This window comes from Hyperolius riggenbachi, chromosome 5 (assembly GCF_040937935.1).
Source record: "Hyperolius riggenbachi isolate aHypRig1 chromosome 5, aHypRig1.pri, whole genome shotgun sequence".
Taxonomy (NCBI): Eukaryota; Metazoa; Chordata; class Amphibia; order Anura; family Hyperoliidae; genus Hyperolius; species Hyperolius riggenbachi.
The window spans coordinates 67,720,959-67,738,625 of NC_090650.1; the positions used below are offsets into that span (position 1 = coordinate 67,720,959).

General features: G+C 40.7%; 1 protein-coding gene across 8 annotated transcripts in view; it reads left to right on the forward strand.

The window, feature by feature from the left end:
- DIP2C (disco interacting protein 2 homolog C) overlaps positions 1-17,667 on the forward strand; it is a 635,214-nt gene that overhangs the window by 560,344 nt on the left and 57,203 nt on the right. For all 8 annotated transcript variants that reach the window (XM_068235828.1, XM_068235830.1, XM_068235833.1 and 5 more), the window contains 3 exons: positions 4,265-4,376; positions 6,154-6,263; positions 14,108-14,238. In XM_068235828.1, coding sequence (XP_068091929.1) covers positions 4,265-4,376; positions 6,154-6,263; positions 14,108-14,238 — 353 coding nt within the window. The remainder of the gene's footprint in view (positions 1-4,264; positions 4,377-6,153; positions 6,264-14,107; positions 14,239-17,667) is intronic.

A 17,667-nucleotide genomic window follows, 5' to 3' on the forward strand; every position in this document is an offset into this window, starting at 1 on the left:
CTAAGCTTTTGGCTTTAGATGTTCCTGAGTCACACACCTGCAACAGTCATGCAGCCAGTGAAGTCAAACCAGAGTCACAGCATCTTATCTGCATGCTCATTCTGGGCCAGTGACTTAAAGTATTAGAGGCAGAGCATCAGTCAGGCAACTGGCATTGTTTATTAGAGAATCAAGATGGCAGCCTCCATATTCCTTTCACTTCAGGTACACTGTAAGGCTGTGAGAAAAGGGAGACCCAACAGAACTCTGCCGTAGAGTAGCCAGGCACCAAAGACTGGTAAAGCTGCTGCTAATATTGTTTTTTGGTTTCTGTTTTTACTCTTATTTTTGATGTGGAAATTCAGAGACACTTTTTGTGCAATTGTGGTGCGTGATTAAAAGCACCCTATAACAAAGAAACACAGAGACAGCAGGAGTCCAGATGATGCAGTATAACACTCGGCATACTCTCCACTCGGGTGTCCAGGCAAGCGGGGAGTGGTCACGCTCTTGCTATAAAAACAACCAAAGGTCCAGAGGTATACCCCTCTCAAAGGAGGGTAGAAAGCAGAAAAGAGGGAAAGGCGCCCAGGCGTGTGATAAAACTGTTTTGAACGTGGCTCTGACCACTTTTTTGGAACTTTATTTGGCCTGAGGAAATGGGCACAGACCCATGAAATGCATTGCCAGTGCATATTAAAATTAATTTATTTCATGAATTTGTCTTCAGTGACGTAAGCCACCTCATATTCTCTTATTTTTTTAACACAGTTTCATCACACTCCCGGCTGCCTCTTTTCCCTTTTTGTATTTTAACAGGTAGGAAGGGCAGAGGCTGTAGGCAAAACAAATATAAGACCACAGTGTTTACCACATCAAACTGCTTCTGATACATTCACTATGTGCCACAAAGCAAGTGATCTGGGGTGCAACTAAACTATCCCTGTTGTTGCACCCTTGCAAATGATCACCAGGTGGACAGCAAAAAAATCAATGTCAACTTTGCTTATATTTTTTGAGTGCATGTTTGAAATTGAAAGCAATAATTGGCTGCTGAAGCATTATGAATTTGTTTGGGTTTTTTTGCATAGAAGTATTGGGCTTTGTGTTTTAATGTCTCTATTAGTGCCATAGATTATCGCCTGCATGAAATCAATGGTGCTGACACTGGCATTAGTCACAGTAGTAAGATAAGCATTACAGCGCATGTTATTTATGAAAGGTATATAGCAATACTATGTCAGATCGATGAGGGCTGCTAGAGGAGTTTGACACCAGGCCAATATAGTCCTGAGTATAAATAGGCAGTAATCCACTACTGTTGCAGCTTTGTCTTTGGTAATGAGTCTGTAATACGGCAACGATAAATCAGTGAGAAAGGGTATGATTGTAAAGGCAGCAAGACTGTAGGCCCTAGTTTATTACCACTGTAACTCTTCTGCAGCTTTATATCACTGTCTATTCATTGGTCTTAGATCAGCTTTGCCAGAGTAGCAACACTAAGGCGTCTACATATAAAAACAAGTATCAACAGTTTCCCATTTTTTTTCCTATATCAGTTTGCCTTCCAACCATGGAAAATATTTTATATTTTAGCTTAAAAAAAACTGGAAAAAAAATTGTCATTCAGAATTGCCATTTTGTGATCTCCCAAAATATTCAGCACAACTCATCAAAACTGAATCTGGTGGTGTTTTGAGCACTCTCCAGTTTTCCTGTCTTTTGTTGTTTTACAATTAGTTTGTTTATGCCACTCTGTTCACTTGCGTAATTCATATGCAAGCCAATACTGAGGATTTATCAAACTCAGGTGATGTGGAGTAAAAAGAATTGCTTAGAGGGGAGATATAGCCTTTATATGAGTTTGCCTGACTCACTCCAAGGAGAGACTAGAAAAAGAAGAATTGGGGTCAGGCGGGCAGAGTGAAGACGCTTTATACGGCAATGTGTGCATCATAGTTACATAGTTTTTTTGGTTGAAAAAAGACATACGTCCATCGAGTTCAACCAGTACAAAGTACAACTTCAGAAATTAAGTATTTAACAAAAACCGTATGCAGTAATAGTAGGCAGCTGGGTTTCCTCCTCTGCTTTATGTAAAGCAGTGCTAACCTATGTCTTGGATGGGAACAGTCTTGAATAACATATTTGTTTTCCTATTCTTTATTGGACTTACAGTTTTGCTCATCTTGGCCCAGATGCAATTAAGTTTTTTTCTCCTAGGAGATATCTTACCAACTTGTGTTTAAAGAATGTCAGCACTTTGCAATTGAAAAAGTACCAACAATTAGGTAAAAAAGTACTATCACAATTAACTTGAGTATTTTCTTACTTGCTGGGGGCTTAAAAGGCATTTTATCTACAAGTTGTGAAAATAGCAACAAGGAGAAAACTCAGATGAAAAACTTCATTAACTTTTTCCCGCATTTTCTCCTAGAAGATACGTTTTTCATTTACTATTTAAGACACATTTTCTGCATTTTACAATTGAAAAAGTACCAAAAAGTAGGTGAAAAAATGCTATCCATATTATTTTGAGTATTTTCTTGCTTGCTAGTGGCCTACAAGGCATTTGATTGACAATATGTGAAAATATCACTTTGGAGAAAACTTAAATTAACTTTTTCTCCTGAGTTTTCTCCTAAGTGGTATTTTCAAAATTGTGAATAAAATGCCTTTTTAAACCACCAGCAATCAAGAAAATACTCAAAACAATTTTGAAAGTACCTTTCACCTACATTTTGGTACTTTTTCAGTTGCAAAGCGATGAAAAATTATTTTAAATAGAAGATGAAAAAGTATCTCCGAGGAGAAAAACTCAGGGAGATAATTTTCATCTTCTCTTTAAAATCTATTTTCAGCATGTTACAATTGAAAAAAGCACCCAAAAGTTGTTAAAAAATTATCAAAATTATTTTGAGTAGTTTCTGGCTTGCTGGTGGTTTAAAATACATTTTATGACGAGGAGTGAAAATATCACCTAGGTCCTAGGAGAAGACTCAGGAGAAAAAGGGAATTGCATATGGGCCGTTTTTTACCTCTTTACACTTATGAGCGTATGTGGATTTTTTTTTTAAGCGCTGGCGTTTTTAGAAATCGCCTTAAAAGTGCTTGTGCAATGATTCCCTATGAGAGTGTTCACATATCAGCGTTTCAATTGCTTTCCGATTTCAAAAGCGCTGCCCTTTATCATTTTCTGAGCGCTTTGGCTCAATGGCAGGTATAGGGAAATTGCAAAGTGATTGAATAAGTGCTTTGTATAGCGATTTCACAAGCACTTTTAAGAATAAATACATTGGCTTCAATTCACTAAGCTTTACCGAACACTTTATCAAACGTTTGATAATTTACCTCATGGGTAAAATCTAATTTGAATTCACTAAGGCAGAGTTCCCCAACCCTGTCCTTAAGGCCCACCAACAGTGCATGTTTTGCAGGAAACCACAAACATTCACAGGTGAGGTAATTAGTGTCGCACTAGAGCTAATTAACTACCTCTGGATTTCTACAAAACCTGCACTGTTGGTGGGCCCTGAGGACAGGGTTGGGGAACACTGGGTGTTATAGATTTATTCAACAATAAAACATTTGATAAATCTATACACCATAGTAAATTCACAATTAGATTTTACTCATGAAGTAAATTATCAAACATTTGATAAAGTGTTCAATAACGTTCGGTAAAGCTTGGTGAATTGAGGCCATTGTATTTATTCTTTTCCGGGTCAATGAGTTCACTTGCTGACTGACGTCTTTTCTAAGCTGAAAGCGCAGGGAAAAGCGGTTTGAAAAAAGCTCAATAAATCGCTTGCGATAGCGCTGGCGATTTATAATGTGAACAAGGCCTAAAACAACATTCGCACTAAGTGGGGAATCGCCTTGCAGTTCTTTCAGCCAATGATCGTATCTTGACCTGAAAACTTTGTTTTATTAACTCAGTTTGTTAAACTACTGTGTAACCGGAAATCAACACATAGCTGGCTTGCTGGCCTGTTCAAGCAAATAAATGTCTGGTATACATGCAGGTTGATGTTTTTCCCACATCTTGGCTGTCCACATGCCCCGCCTGATCTCTATTCCAGACTTCCCTCAACTTGGCGTTTATGACACAGAGTCAGACTAAGCACATTAATATGTATTGTTCACCGAGCTTGTGTTAAAGAAGTTTATGGAAGGTGCAGAGCTTCTTGGAGGAACTCAATACTTGTGTGTGCTGTGCTGGGACTGAAGCATGCGGAGCAGAGATAATGCTTTTCTCGTGTTCTTCCCCCCCTTTGCCTCCCAGGTGAGCCGTTCTGCCTGTTTAATGACGACGCAACTCATTTGTAAACTGCTAAGGTCAAAGGAAGCCGCGGCAGCTGTGGATGTCAGAACGTGGCCTCCGATCCTGGATACTGGTGAGGCTCTCCTTTCAGTATTCTGTAAAATAGTGATGAGGGTGGAAATTGGCTAATTTGAATTTCTTTCACTATGGTCTATGACCCCATAATAACTTTATAAACATTTCAGCTTTCTGTTTGAAAAATGTGTATTTGGGGTTTCCCATAATTATAGCAACGAAACACGTCCAGAAATCTGAATCTTAGTTAGTGTGGTTATATCTCCCTCTTAAAGCGGACTTGTCAGCCACAAAATCAAATTCCATTTACCCACCACTCTGTGTTTATTATACAGCCTGCAACCTGACCCTGCATTGCAAGCATCCCAATCTAATCATAAATGTTTCTGCTGTAATGACTCTTATCTCAGTCAGCCTGGCTCTATTTGGTACATTGCCGAGGCAAAGGAAGCTTGTCATCTCCCCTCCCACATTCCTGCTCCTCACTGATTGGCTGAGAGCAGTTCAGTGTGACTAAGGAGAATCTGCTGAAATATGATCTATGCTGTGTTTACAAAGCAAGCTAGATATGACCGTGCCGTTTCTAGGAGGAAAAAAAAGAGTAAGGGAGGAAATTATATCAGGATTGGCTTCAGTCAGGAATAGTAGAAATGGCAAATGCCTGAAACAGTTTACGCTTTATTTACTATATAAAATTCACTGAAATCAAAATGTGGACAGTACAATGCATATGTTATGTAAATAGGACAAGTATTTATCTACTTATATATGGGTTTTTTTGTCCTGGGATAGTATGGCTGTGCCTGCTGCTTTAAATTCCTAATTTAGGCACATTTCACAGTTGCAACCATTTTCAATCTATCAGATTCATATGATCACTTTGAAATGAATGGTTAAATGACAACTGAAGTGAGAAGAATATGGATATGGAGGCTACCATATTTATTACTGTTTAAGCAGTTCCAGTTGCCTGGCAGCCCTGTTGATCTATTTGGCTGCAATAGTGTCTGAATAACAGCAGAAACAAGCATGTGGCTAATATTGTTAGATCTGACAATAATGACTAACACCTGATCTGCTGCATGCTTGTTCAGGATCTATGGCTAAAAGTATTAGAGGCAGAGGATCATCAGGACAGCCAGGCAACTGGCATTAATTAAAAGTCAATATATATGGCAGCCTCCATATCACTCTCACTCCAGGATCACTTTCAGGAACATTGCATGACATCTATGTATTCAGTGGAAGGCAGGAGTATGAAAGACACTCTGATGATACATTTTCCTACCTAGGAAGGGAGATCATAGAGCCTAGGCAATCGCACAGGCTGTATGAACAAAATTAAATATATTTAGAGTATTTGTATTTTGGACATTGCGTCCTTGGTGTCCTTGGATTAAAGTGATTGGTCGCCTATACACCAGAAAAGGATTAAGATGAAATGGGACCCTACCCTACCCAAGATAGCAGTTTTTGCCCACCACTGATGGTCACCTGTTGTTTTTTTTTTTTGTAGTAAGATTTGGCTGCAGCTAGCATCCACCAGGTTACTATACTCTCTCGAAGCCCTAGGCAACTGTCTGTGTTTGCCTTGTGGATGATCCAGCTCTGTTATACACAGTACTACGGCACAGTCAATCAATATTTACCAGTATAACCAATAAAAGACCCAGTTATTGTATCATTCTCATCAGGCTGCAGCAGCTTTGATATCTAAGTGTTGGATGGTCCAATCACATAACCAGATTCTTTACTGGATTGGAAGTAATCATCAGCCCATGTGTAACGTGCTCACTAACTAACTTTTTCAATGTCTTTTTGTACTTTATTTTTAGATGATTTGCCAAAGAAAAGACCATCCCAAATCTACAAACCCTCTGACCCGGAAACGTTGGCTTACCTTGATTTTAGTGTATCTACAACTGGAATGCTAGCAGGGGTGAAGGTACTGCTGTCTATTACTCTGGTCTCCTCCACCTGGAGCGTGGCGGTCTTATGTGCTGTTATGAATTGGTTTCATTTTAATGAAGATCTAAGCAAAGTAGACCTTTCACTTGGATGTTTGTCATAATATACTTCCATGACAGCTGGCATTGCCTTGTGTTAGATTTGGCATCCATACCATACATGCAGCACGTCTGTGGTAGTGGGTAGGATAGCACAAATTATAATTAGGACTTTCCTGGAATTTTATCATTCTTATAATCTGTTTGTCTAGTGTCATCACCTTTCCTTGTTCTTTACAAAAAAACAGCTCTAAATTCATAATACCAAACTGGTAAACAACATAAATGTCTCGGTGACTAAAGGCCCATACACACGTCGGATTTTTCTGAACGACGGGTTGTTTGAACGTCCCGTCGTTCGCACGCGGAATCAGACGTGTGTACGGACTATCGTTCGCGTGATAAGACTGGTTTCCAGCGATCCGCCCGGCAGATCGCTGGAAACCACTCTTATCACCTGAACGATAGTCTGTACACACGTCGGATTTGACGTGCGAACGACTGAACGACGGAACGTTTAAACGACGGGTCGTTCGCAAAAATCCGACGTGTGTATGGGCCTTATGACAGACCACGTCTAACAAAACATCTAAGAGAAGAAACAAGTGGGAGAGAACTCTGCACCTTTAAAGTGTACCAGAGCTGATTAAAGCTAAAAGTTTTATATATACCTGGGGCTTCCTCCAGTCCCATAAGCTTGGATCACTCCCACGCTGCCATCCTACGCTGGCCGCAGATCCGGTACCGGGTCCCGTCACTTCAGCCAGTCCCGGCCAGTCTGCGCAAGAGAAGTGCGCCCTCTACGTATCTCTCCAGCTGCTGCGTACATAAAGAGCGCACTTCTCTTATGTCTGACTGGCCGCGACTGGCTGAAGTGACGGGACCCGGTACCGGCGCTGGAGAAGGCTGAGGAGGGCGCCGTGGGATTTTTTATGTATAAAACTTTTAGCTTTGATCTGCTCTGGTGTCCTTTAAGCATACAGTATAAAATAATCCCATACTCTTTATTTTAAAGGACCATTATTGTGAACATTTCAAAGGTTAAAAAACAATATATGAAATCCTTAAAGGACCACTATTGCGAAAATCTGTAAAAATATAAGTACATATACTTATAAGACATTCATTTCTCCATGGGTAATATGCACTATAAATTACTTTTTTCCGTCTGTTCTTCTTCTATTGCAATCCCTTACAGTAGGTAGTAAAATTCTGACAGGTTTTGGGTTAGTCTATCTCCTCATGGGGTATTTCAGTAACACCTTTATTCTATACAAAATCACTCCCTGTAAAAGATCTGTACAAACATGTTGATCAACCTCCCTACTCATTTGCACATTATTTTTAGCGGTTGCACTGAGCAGTTACTGTTCAACAAGTGCTTTTGAAAATGAAGAAAACTCTAAAAATCCCAGATGAGATGGATTAGTCCAAAATCTGTAAGAGCCATCAGATTTTTACTGCTTACTGTAGAGACAGGGACATAGGAGAGGTTAGAATGTCCTACATCAACCGTGCAATTTAATCTGAGAGAAACGTACTCACAAGTATTTTACATTTTACAGATTTTCACAATAGCGGTCCTCTAAGGATTTCATATCTTGTTTTTCACCTTTGACTTTCTCATTGGTGTCCATTCCTGCTCTTTGTTCTCCTGCTCGTGTTTTCTCCTCACTCATTGCTCCCTCTCTGGGAGGTACTTCTCTCAGGCACACACAGGTTTTTTAATGTAATTTTTTATCACATTTCAAGTTCTCCCTTGTGTCCATCCCTGCTCTGCTTTTTGAGTTGCTTATCACGAGCAGTGACCTATTGAGTTTGAAGCAGTTTATTTGAGCACCAGCTTCAGCAGGCATCTAACTCATGCCAATGTAGAGTATCAGTAAAGGCAAATCTTTCTTGCTGATTTTGGATAGCCTTTAGCTGTGCAAACACATAGCTTGTTTATCTGCTTAGCTGCATGATCTCTACACTATAGAGAGAGGAAAGGGCAGGAGGGGAGGACAAGCTGTGAACTGTCAGAACCTGCGGTAACAAAATACAGTAGCAGGTTGTCATGGTTTTCTTGTGTGCCTAGTCACTATTCAACAGTTAGTGGGCAGCAGATTTTGGAATGACCAGTGCAGGCAATTGTTCACTGGCTTCAAAGAGGAACTGAGGTGAAAATAACATAATGAAGAAAATGGATTATTGTTTACAATATTAATTTACTGATTATAAGTGTTTGCCCATTGTAAAATACTTCCTCCCCTGATTTACATTCTGATTTTTTTTTTTCCCTTGATGTTGACATCTTTAGCTTTGTCAGGTGATCTGTACGGAATGTTAGGTCTATGCACAGCGGGTGATTCTGCTAGCTTGGCAGTTGGAAACAGCCGTTATTCACAATGCAACGAGGTTCACAGACAGCTAACTGTCAGGACCATGGTCATGACATCACACTGTGGGAGGGGTTTCACCACAATATCAGCCATACTGATCCCCACTGATGAGCTATTTGAGAAAAGGTAAAGCTTTCTCATGGAAAAGGGGGATCGGCTACTGATTGGGATGAAGATAAATACCTGGTTAAAGTTCCTCTTTCACTCCTTGATTGTGTGTGTTCTTTCCACTGCAGTATGGCAAAGTCTAACATATACTGCATATTCTTTGTATGCAGCCTGCAGAACAAATCTGTTACAGATTTCTTTAACAAGCTGTCATTTCCAAGCCAGGCAACCAGAGCAGCAATAAATGTCCTGCTGTATCGTAAAGATTTAATGGCTCGTTCTGTGCGACCAAACCATCTATTTCACTTCCATTAGGAGCCTGTTTAACACTTAAATGTGGCCCTGCTCCAAATTTATTATAATGTCCTATCATATTTCTTGCTGTGCCGTATGGTTCTAGTAACCAAATTTAAAAATGTAAAGTGTTACTTTAATTGAATGGAAGTGTGCTTAGAATGTCCTGCACTGAGGCTTTGATCAATTCTGTAATGCAATGTACTTGCATTACTGATATTGGCTCTGTTTTAAAATATCAGCAAAACACCAGAAGGTAGCCTGTCAAATCAACAACCTGCATGTTGACTTGTGTGGCTTTTGTCTGCCAAAATAATAATTCCTGATTAAGGATGGTCAATAAGATGCAAATAATTTCGAGTTGATGTAGCATTATGTAAATTTAGTATGCAAATGTATGCTGCTTGAACATAAATCAATTAAATCCTGCTGAGGTAAAATGTGATTGGTCCATGATCAAGCTGCATAAATTTGCATACAAAATTTGCATAATGTTGAATCAACTTTCAATTATTTGCATCTAATTGACCATACCTATTCCTGATTGTTTTGGTTGACACTCAGGCTGCATGAATTGACAATGTATGCATACTTGGCTCCAGTGAATGACAAGTACTATTCTAAGGAGATAGGGAAAGTGTAGAAAAAAAAGGTGCAGGGGTAGGAAAGCTCTTGCATTACTCTGAGGACAAAGTAGTTGGCTGAAATGATCCACTCTGCCAAATTGCTTATAAACCACATGAAGTTAACCAGTCCACCCCAAAGGGTTTTTACCCTAATGGACCAGAGCAATTTTCACCTGTCAGTGCTCCTCCCTTTTATTCCCTAATAACTTTATTACTACTTATCACAAGAAAATGATCTATACCTCATTTTTAGCGCCACCAATTAGGCTTTCTGTGGGTAGTACATTTTGCTAAGATTTTTTTTTATTCTAAATGCGTTTTAATGGGAAAAATACAAAAATAATGGAAAATAAATAATTTCTTCTCAGTTTTCAGCCATTATAGTTTTAAAAGTAAACATTCTCCTTTGGATAAAACCAACACATTTTATTTACCCAGTTGTCCCGATTATTAAACAGTTTAAATTATGTCCCTATCACAATGTACGGCGACAATATTTTATTTAGAAGTACGGGTTTTATTTTTATGGTTTTTTTGTGTTTTTTTTTTGTTCTGGCTATAATTACAAGCCCCTATGTAATAAATTAAAATTAATTTTCCCTAATAAAATATAGATTAAAGAAAGCTGAGTCCCTAAGGCAACTATTTATTGATTTATTTTAAGCTTTTTTTGGGGGAGGGAGGGAGGGTTGGAAGTGTAATTTTATTAATTGTATTAATAATGTGTACATGTACCTGTATATGTATGTGTTTTTGTGTGTAATATGCTTTTTGGCCACAAGATGGTGCTAGTGAACACTCCGGTTATAGGAAGTGATCACTTTTTTTTATTTATTTTTTTACACTTTATTTAGCTGTATTTAGCTGTTCGCGGTCACGTCCATTCACTCCAGGCATTGCGATTGGGTAGAGGACCGCTCTACAGAAACGGGTGCGGTAGCGGCGCACACACGTGCAGAGCGGCGGCGGGATCGCGCGACGTATTAAAACGTCATGTTGCCATGTTGCCGTTAATAGGCTAAAAAATGACATTTTAATACGTATGCTTGTCGGTAAATGGTTAAAGAGAATCTGTACTCTAAAATTCTTACAATAAAAAGCATACCATTCTATTCATTATGTTCTCCTGGGCCCCTCTGTGCTGTTTTTGCCACTCCTTGCTGCGATCCTGGCTTGTAATTGCCAGTTTTAGGCAGTGTTTACAAACAAGACGTGGCTGCTAACCAGAGTGTGATAGGCTGAGAGGAGAGCTTGGAGAGGGTGTGTAAAGCTTCTGCCTATCACAAGCAGTGCTGCACATTCCACACATTCCATCCTGAGCCCGACACAGCCGACAGAGGAAAGAAGATAAGGTTTATTACAGAGACAATGCAACTAGAAAAGGCTGCAGTAAGACAGGCCACATTAGAACAGGTATAGGAACTTATAGGATAGAAGAAATAAGGCTAAAAATTCTGTTACAGAGTCTCTTTAAGTGCAGAAGATTGGAAATGCATCTGATTTAAAGGGAACCTGAAGTGGGAGGGATATGGAAGCTGCCATATTTCCCTTTAGGCTGCTTTCATAGTGGGACGTTAAATTCCCACTTTACAGCAGCCTGTAATGCAGCCCAACTGACGGCAATGATAAATGAATGGGCTGTTCACAGTGCCCACGTTGCGTTGGAGTATAATGCAGCACGGTAAATGAAAGTGCAGCGTGCTGTGCGTTATACTTATATGTGGCTGTGTTCGAATGTTTGCACATGCTCAGTACTGTTTTCTTTTCTTTTTTTAAATTTGACGCATGCGCCGTTTTCGTTCGATAGTATGCATCAAAAAGTATGCATCACGTACGCATGAAGAGACGCATAACGTGGCTCTATATAACGTCCAACTTCAACGCTAACATGCGTTGCGTTAGGGGCACGTTATGCAACCTTAACGTCGCATCTAACGCAACGTCTTAGTGTGAAAGAGCCCTTAAAGGTTCACTATCATGAAAAATTACAAAATTTCAAATACACATGTACACATACTTCTAAGAAGTACATTTCTCCCAGAGCAGAATGCCGTATAAATCACTTTTCTCCAATGTTGCTGTCGCTTACAGCAGGCAGTAAAAATCTGACAGATCTGACAGGTTTTGGACTAGTCCAACTCCTCATGGTGAATTTTCAGTATCTCCTTTATTCTTTGCAAAAGTAATCCCTGGAAAGGATGTACACAAAGATGTTGGCTAGCCTGCTTACTCATTTGCACACTATTTTGGCAATAGGACCAAGCAACTTAGTAATTGCTTCTAAAAAAAATAATTAAAGAAACCCCTAGTGATCCCCCATGAGGAAATGGACTGGTCCAAAACTTTCTGATCTATCAGACTTTTACAGCTTACTGTGACAGGAGAAAAGTAATTTATAGTGCATTTTAATCTGAGAGAAATGTACTTCTTCTACAGATGCATTTTACAGTTTTTCATGGTAGTAGTCCTATTTAATACCTATATTACCAAATACCTGGCTGTGTCCTTCAGATCCTTTGCTTCTAATTTGTTTAGCTATAGACCCTGAACAAGCATGCAGATTAGATGTTTCTGACAAGATTAGCTACATGCTTGTTTTATTTAAAAATTGTAAAAAAAAAAAAAATATTCTACTGGGGTTGGGGGATCCTACCGGTTTTCGTTGGTGGAAGCAGAAAGGGCTTACTGTACTTAATGATTTAGTTGCTGCTAGGGCAGTTAAGACCTTTGCTTTCCTCAAGGATAAGAGGCAACTTCTGGAGAGTGAATGTTTTCGTTATGTGGAAATTTCCAATTTTATCTCTCAAATTGTTAAAAAACATGAGAGAACTAGCTTTGAATGCATGTGTGCTTCAGATCCAGGGTCTGATATCTCTGCTATATAAATGCATTGTCTCTCCCACCAACCTTTCTAAGCTGACATACGTCTTGAAAGGAGAACAAGATCTTAACATTACTCTTGAGATGGAAGATTTTAATTCCATATGGTTGTTCACATCACAATGTTCAAATAGTGCATGTATTGTAGAGACTCAATGTAAGGTCCTTCACCGATTGTACTTAACACCAGATCGGGTAGCAAAATTTTATTCTAAGTCTAGCGGCCTGTGTTTTAGAGGCTGTGGACAAAGAGGCCCATATCCACACGTGTGGTGGTCCTGTCCTAGGGCCTGCAGATTTTGGATCAGAGTATACCAGGTGGTATATACTATCACCAAATTGAAAATCCCTAAACTGACGGAGGTGGCCCTGTTGGGTCTCCAACCCCCTAAAACATCAAGATCTCACTATAAGCTAATTACACATTTTTCTCGCAACGAAACAGGTAATTGCCAGTTCTGGGAAGTGCTAGTCATTGCCGATAGCCCAATTTAGGTCTAACTTAAAGGGAACCTAAAGTGAAAGGAATATGGTTGTTTCCTTTTAAACAATACCAGTTGCCTGGCAGTCCTTCTGAACTCTTTGGCTGCAGAAGTGGCTGCATCACACACCTGAAACAAGCATGCAGCTAATCAAGTCTGACTTCAGTCAGAGAACCTGATCTGCATGCTTGTTCAGGGGCTGTGGCTAAACATATGGAAGACACAGGATCAGCAGGAGAGTCAGGCAGCTGGTATTATTTTAAAAGGAAAAATCCGTATCCTTCTCAGTTTAGGTTCCTTTTAAGTGATGCCCTTTGCTTTGGCAGGATGAAAGCTATTCTGGACGACACTTTACCCGCATTTGAAAAGGTGCGGAAGCCTCATTTCCTTCATTACTCACACAGATCCCCCCAGGCGCTTACCGAAGTATAACATTTAGTAAGAAGCGCAGATGAAGACTGATCTTGAACCTTGAGTAGATTCTAAGGGCTCTCTTTTCGCTCTCTTTCTTCAACTTTACCTTTCTATCTTTACTTTCTCTGTCACTCTTGACCCCCTATATTTACTATGCTGGGTTTATACCCAGTTCATATCGTGTTGCACCAGGGTGCTCTCCTCACCCCCCCCCCCCCCCCCCCGGCACTGCCTTATCAGAGTTCTAGTACTTATGGTCTTACCTGTACTGTCCACCCACCCTGCTTGCTGGACCTTGTTTATGTTTGATCCATTTCTGACGTGATCTTAGTCTATTAATAGGATACCCGTATGAGTTTCCTTAGTGCTGTGGGTATTCATTTGTATTGTTTGCAAAATTGTTTCATTGCGTATGGATTTATGCATACCTAGAACCCCACTGTTTGTATATTTGTACAGTGCACAGTATGTTCCTCTTTTGTTTGCTTTCTGTTATAAACCTTTCATAAAATTATTTGATAAGAAAAATTGTAAAATTTTTAAGATAAAAATATAAATGTACAACAGATGTCTTCATAACGGTTTTGCTTATTTTCAGATGTCCCATGCAGCCACTAGTGCCTTCTGTCGATCTATAAAACTGCAGTGTGAACTGTACCCATCCAGAGAGGTGGCGATTTGCCTGGATCCATACTGTGGCCTGGGTTTTGTCCTATGGTGCCTCTGTAGGTATGTCCTGTGTGTGCAAAGCTATTTCTAGTTACTGTGTTCCATCTTGTGCATCATTTTGCAATGTACACTTCAGCATGAGCCTCCTTCTGGGGGTTTCATCCGTGAATAGCCTGGGAGAAGTCACAATCATGATCTGTTACAATCTACCCTCCTTTAGGATTCCAATGGTGTTTTTGCTGTGCGCCTACAAAAGCACAGAGGAAATTGAAAGTCATGTTGCTTAAAGTGTACCCAAGGTGGTGCGGCAGGGGTGCACATGGAACACAGAGGCATGTTCCCTGCTGCAGGACATGCCTCTGCGTCCCCCTCCACACCGCTCTCTGCGCCCACCCCCCGAAATTGGTGACAAGCAAATGGTGCCAATCTCGAGAGCAAGGGAGGAGAGGTATTCCCTGCTAAAATGCCCTCTGGGGCATTCTTGCAGGCCTTCCCCATCCACCATTGGGCAGCTCTGTCTCTTCCTAGCCGCTCCTCCACCTCCCTGCACTCTGCTCTGTGAGACACACTAAGCAGCTTATCTTCCAGCGTCATGAACCCAGGGGTCACAAAAATGAAACACACTCACTGCAGGCTACAGGAGCTATGCTGGGAGGTTGGCTGCTAATACTGGGCCATCTATGTTGGTTTTTGGGCTACCTCTCTCTCTTTTTTTTTTTTTTTTTTTTTGGGTGGGGGGGTCCTTGGTTAATCACTCAGACTCTGTAATTTTTGTAAGTGGCTCATGAGTCAACAATAGCTTATCAAATAGGTTTCTTATGGCCATACACTCCCGGCCATTGACAAGTGCATCTAGAATAAGCAAGCCAAAGTACTGTAAGGTCTGCACATGCCCAGTAGAATGAAGCACTTAGCACATAGGGGAAGAGCCATGAGTATGGCCAGTAGATGAAGAGGGACCCTGCACTGGACTGGCAATATATAGCGAGAGCAAGGTGCACAGGACCAGGCAGCAGCCTTTCCTAGAGTGCTCCAAGCCCAAAAAAAAAGAGTCCACTGGATACTGTATATAGATGAAGGCGGCTGGGCACATCCAGATAAAAAAACGCCACTTTATTGAAAAATCAGTTAAAACATCAAACCGGATCCATCAGCACAAACCGCAAGGAGAGAGTGTTGCAAGCATGTACAAGGTCGACAGCCGTTTCGCACCCTCACATGGGGTGCTTCATCAGGACAGAGACAACTGATGAAGCACCCCATGTGAGGATGCAAAACGGCTGTCGACCTTGTACATGCTTGTAACCCTCTCTCCTTGCACTTTGTGCTGATGGATCCGGTTTGATGTTTTAATTGATTTTTCAATAAAGTGGCGTTTTTTTATCTGGATGTGCCCAGCCGCCTTCATCTATATACAGTATCCTGCACTGGACTGGGTGGCTCTACAAGCATCAAGGAAGGCTCCAAACTAGCCAAAGACGTTCAACTACTGACTAAGAAGTATAGCTCTACTCCTCCCCACTACACTAAATGCATCAAATTAGATACGCATTGCTTCGTTTGAATTTGGGAGATTAGTGCCACAAAATGACAAGAACAGGCATAAGGAGCTGACTTGAATACGGATTTCTGCAGTCAAGACCAAACGGCCTCTTTTGGTACAGTTATTGGACCCCTCTGACTACATGCAGCATGCTCCAGGCCTGGAAACTCTGGCTGGTTGTTCTGAGTAGGCGTGGGTTGATGTGAGCCCCTGCAGACTGCTTAGCCTCAGACAGCCTTTATTTAATGGAGGCAGAACTTGCCGCACTCTGTAAATATTCTGCACTTGGTCCCAGCACTGTTCTCTGTGTAGATTCATAAATAATATTGCTCCGATGGGTAGCCTTTGTGTACATAATGGGCAGTGTAATTTATAGGCCACAGCTGCTTGTCAGGCTCCATCTTGATCTCCCTGTTCCGCCATAAAGTATATTTACGAGTTCATTTTTTTGTGCAGTTATGAAAATATGAAATGCGTGTGTAATCTCTAGGACTTAATTTTGTCCTGACTGTTATGGTAGTTGTAGTTTAAATAACAAAATGAAAATGTATGTTTGCAGTTTATTATTGAATTTTCAAATCATAAAAGAGAAAATATACTCTATAAAGCAACTCCCCCAAAACAAAAAACAAAAAACCTGAAGTTCCAGGTTACCAAACATAAGCGTAGGGTCTGATTTATCAATAAGTGGGATTGCAGCTAGAAGCAGCAAAAATGCTCATCATAAGCCACAGCCAGCTCTGTTCAAATGAATAGGGAAATGCCCTGTATGGCCGCATATTTCCCTATGTATTTGTGGGCATTAGCACCTTAAAGAAATTCTCTTTTGAGATAAATGCACTGCTTTTGATCTCAGTCGGCAGAACTCTTTGTGCTGTAAATTCTTGGAATGCTTTGATGTCTCTCTGCTAGCAAAAAATATAGAAACTGAAAGCAGAAGTCCTCTTATTGTCTCAGTCTGCCCCCTAGCGACAAGTGGCCTTAAATACACATTACAGCAGTACTAATTATTAGCAAGGACAGGTAACAAATAAGAAATAAAAACAAGTGCTAAATTAAATTGGCCTGGAGCACTTGCAAGCCTCTAAATAAATTGGCTGCGAAGGGGTTAAAATGTACAAAATTCCTCCCCCAAGCCTTATTGACTTCTTTATTCACCATAACCACCATTAGAGATGGTCAACGAAAAGCTATTTTTTTTCAACTTGCATGCAAATTTAATGTAAATTGTATTTAGCTTGAAACTGGGCCAACAGATTAATAGGGGTGCACTTTATAGGCCAATGTGTAAGGTACATACAATTTGCATATGCATGAAAAGCATAAAAATGATTGTCTCGTTGATTATCTCCTACTACCACCTTGGGTGGCAAGGGAGGTGGAGCCAGCAAGATTGGAGCTCTGCGCTCCGCTAATACCAGCACACATGGCTTTTAATAATGAGGTGAGTACCTTGCAAAGAGAATTTTAAGGCTCATTCTCACTTCTTAAAGGGAAGGTTCAAGCAAAATAAAAAAATCTGTTTCACTTACCTGGGGCTTCTACCAGCCCCATGCAGCCATCCTGTGCCCTCGTAGTCACTCACTGCTGCTCCAGTCCCCCGCTGGCAGCTTGCCGACCTCGGAGGTCGGGGGCCGCATTGCGTACATTTTTACGCTTTCCCGCTAGTGCAGGAACAATAACACATACATTTTTACGCGTTACTGGTTCAATGCGCAAATTTTTACGCATTGAACCAGTAATGCGTAAAAATGTATGTGTTAATGTTTCTGCACTAGCGGGAATGCGTAAAAATGTACGCAATGCGTCACGCCGACCTCCGAGGTCGGCAAGCTGCCAGTGGGGACTGGAGCAGCAGTGAGTGACTACGAGGGCACAGGATGGCTGCATGGGGCTGGTAGAAGCCCCAGGTAAGTGAAACTCTCCTTTAAGGACCAATGTGTAGT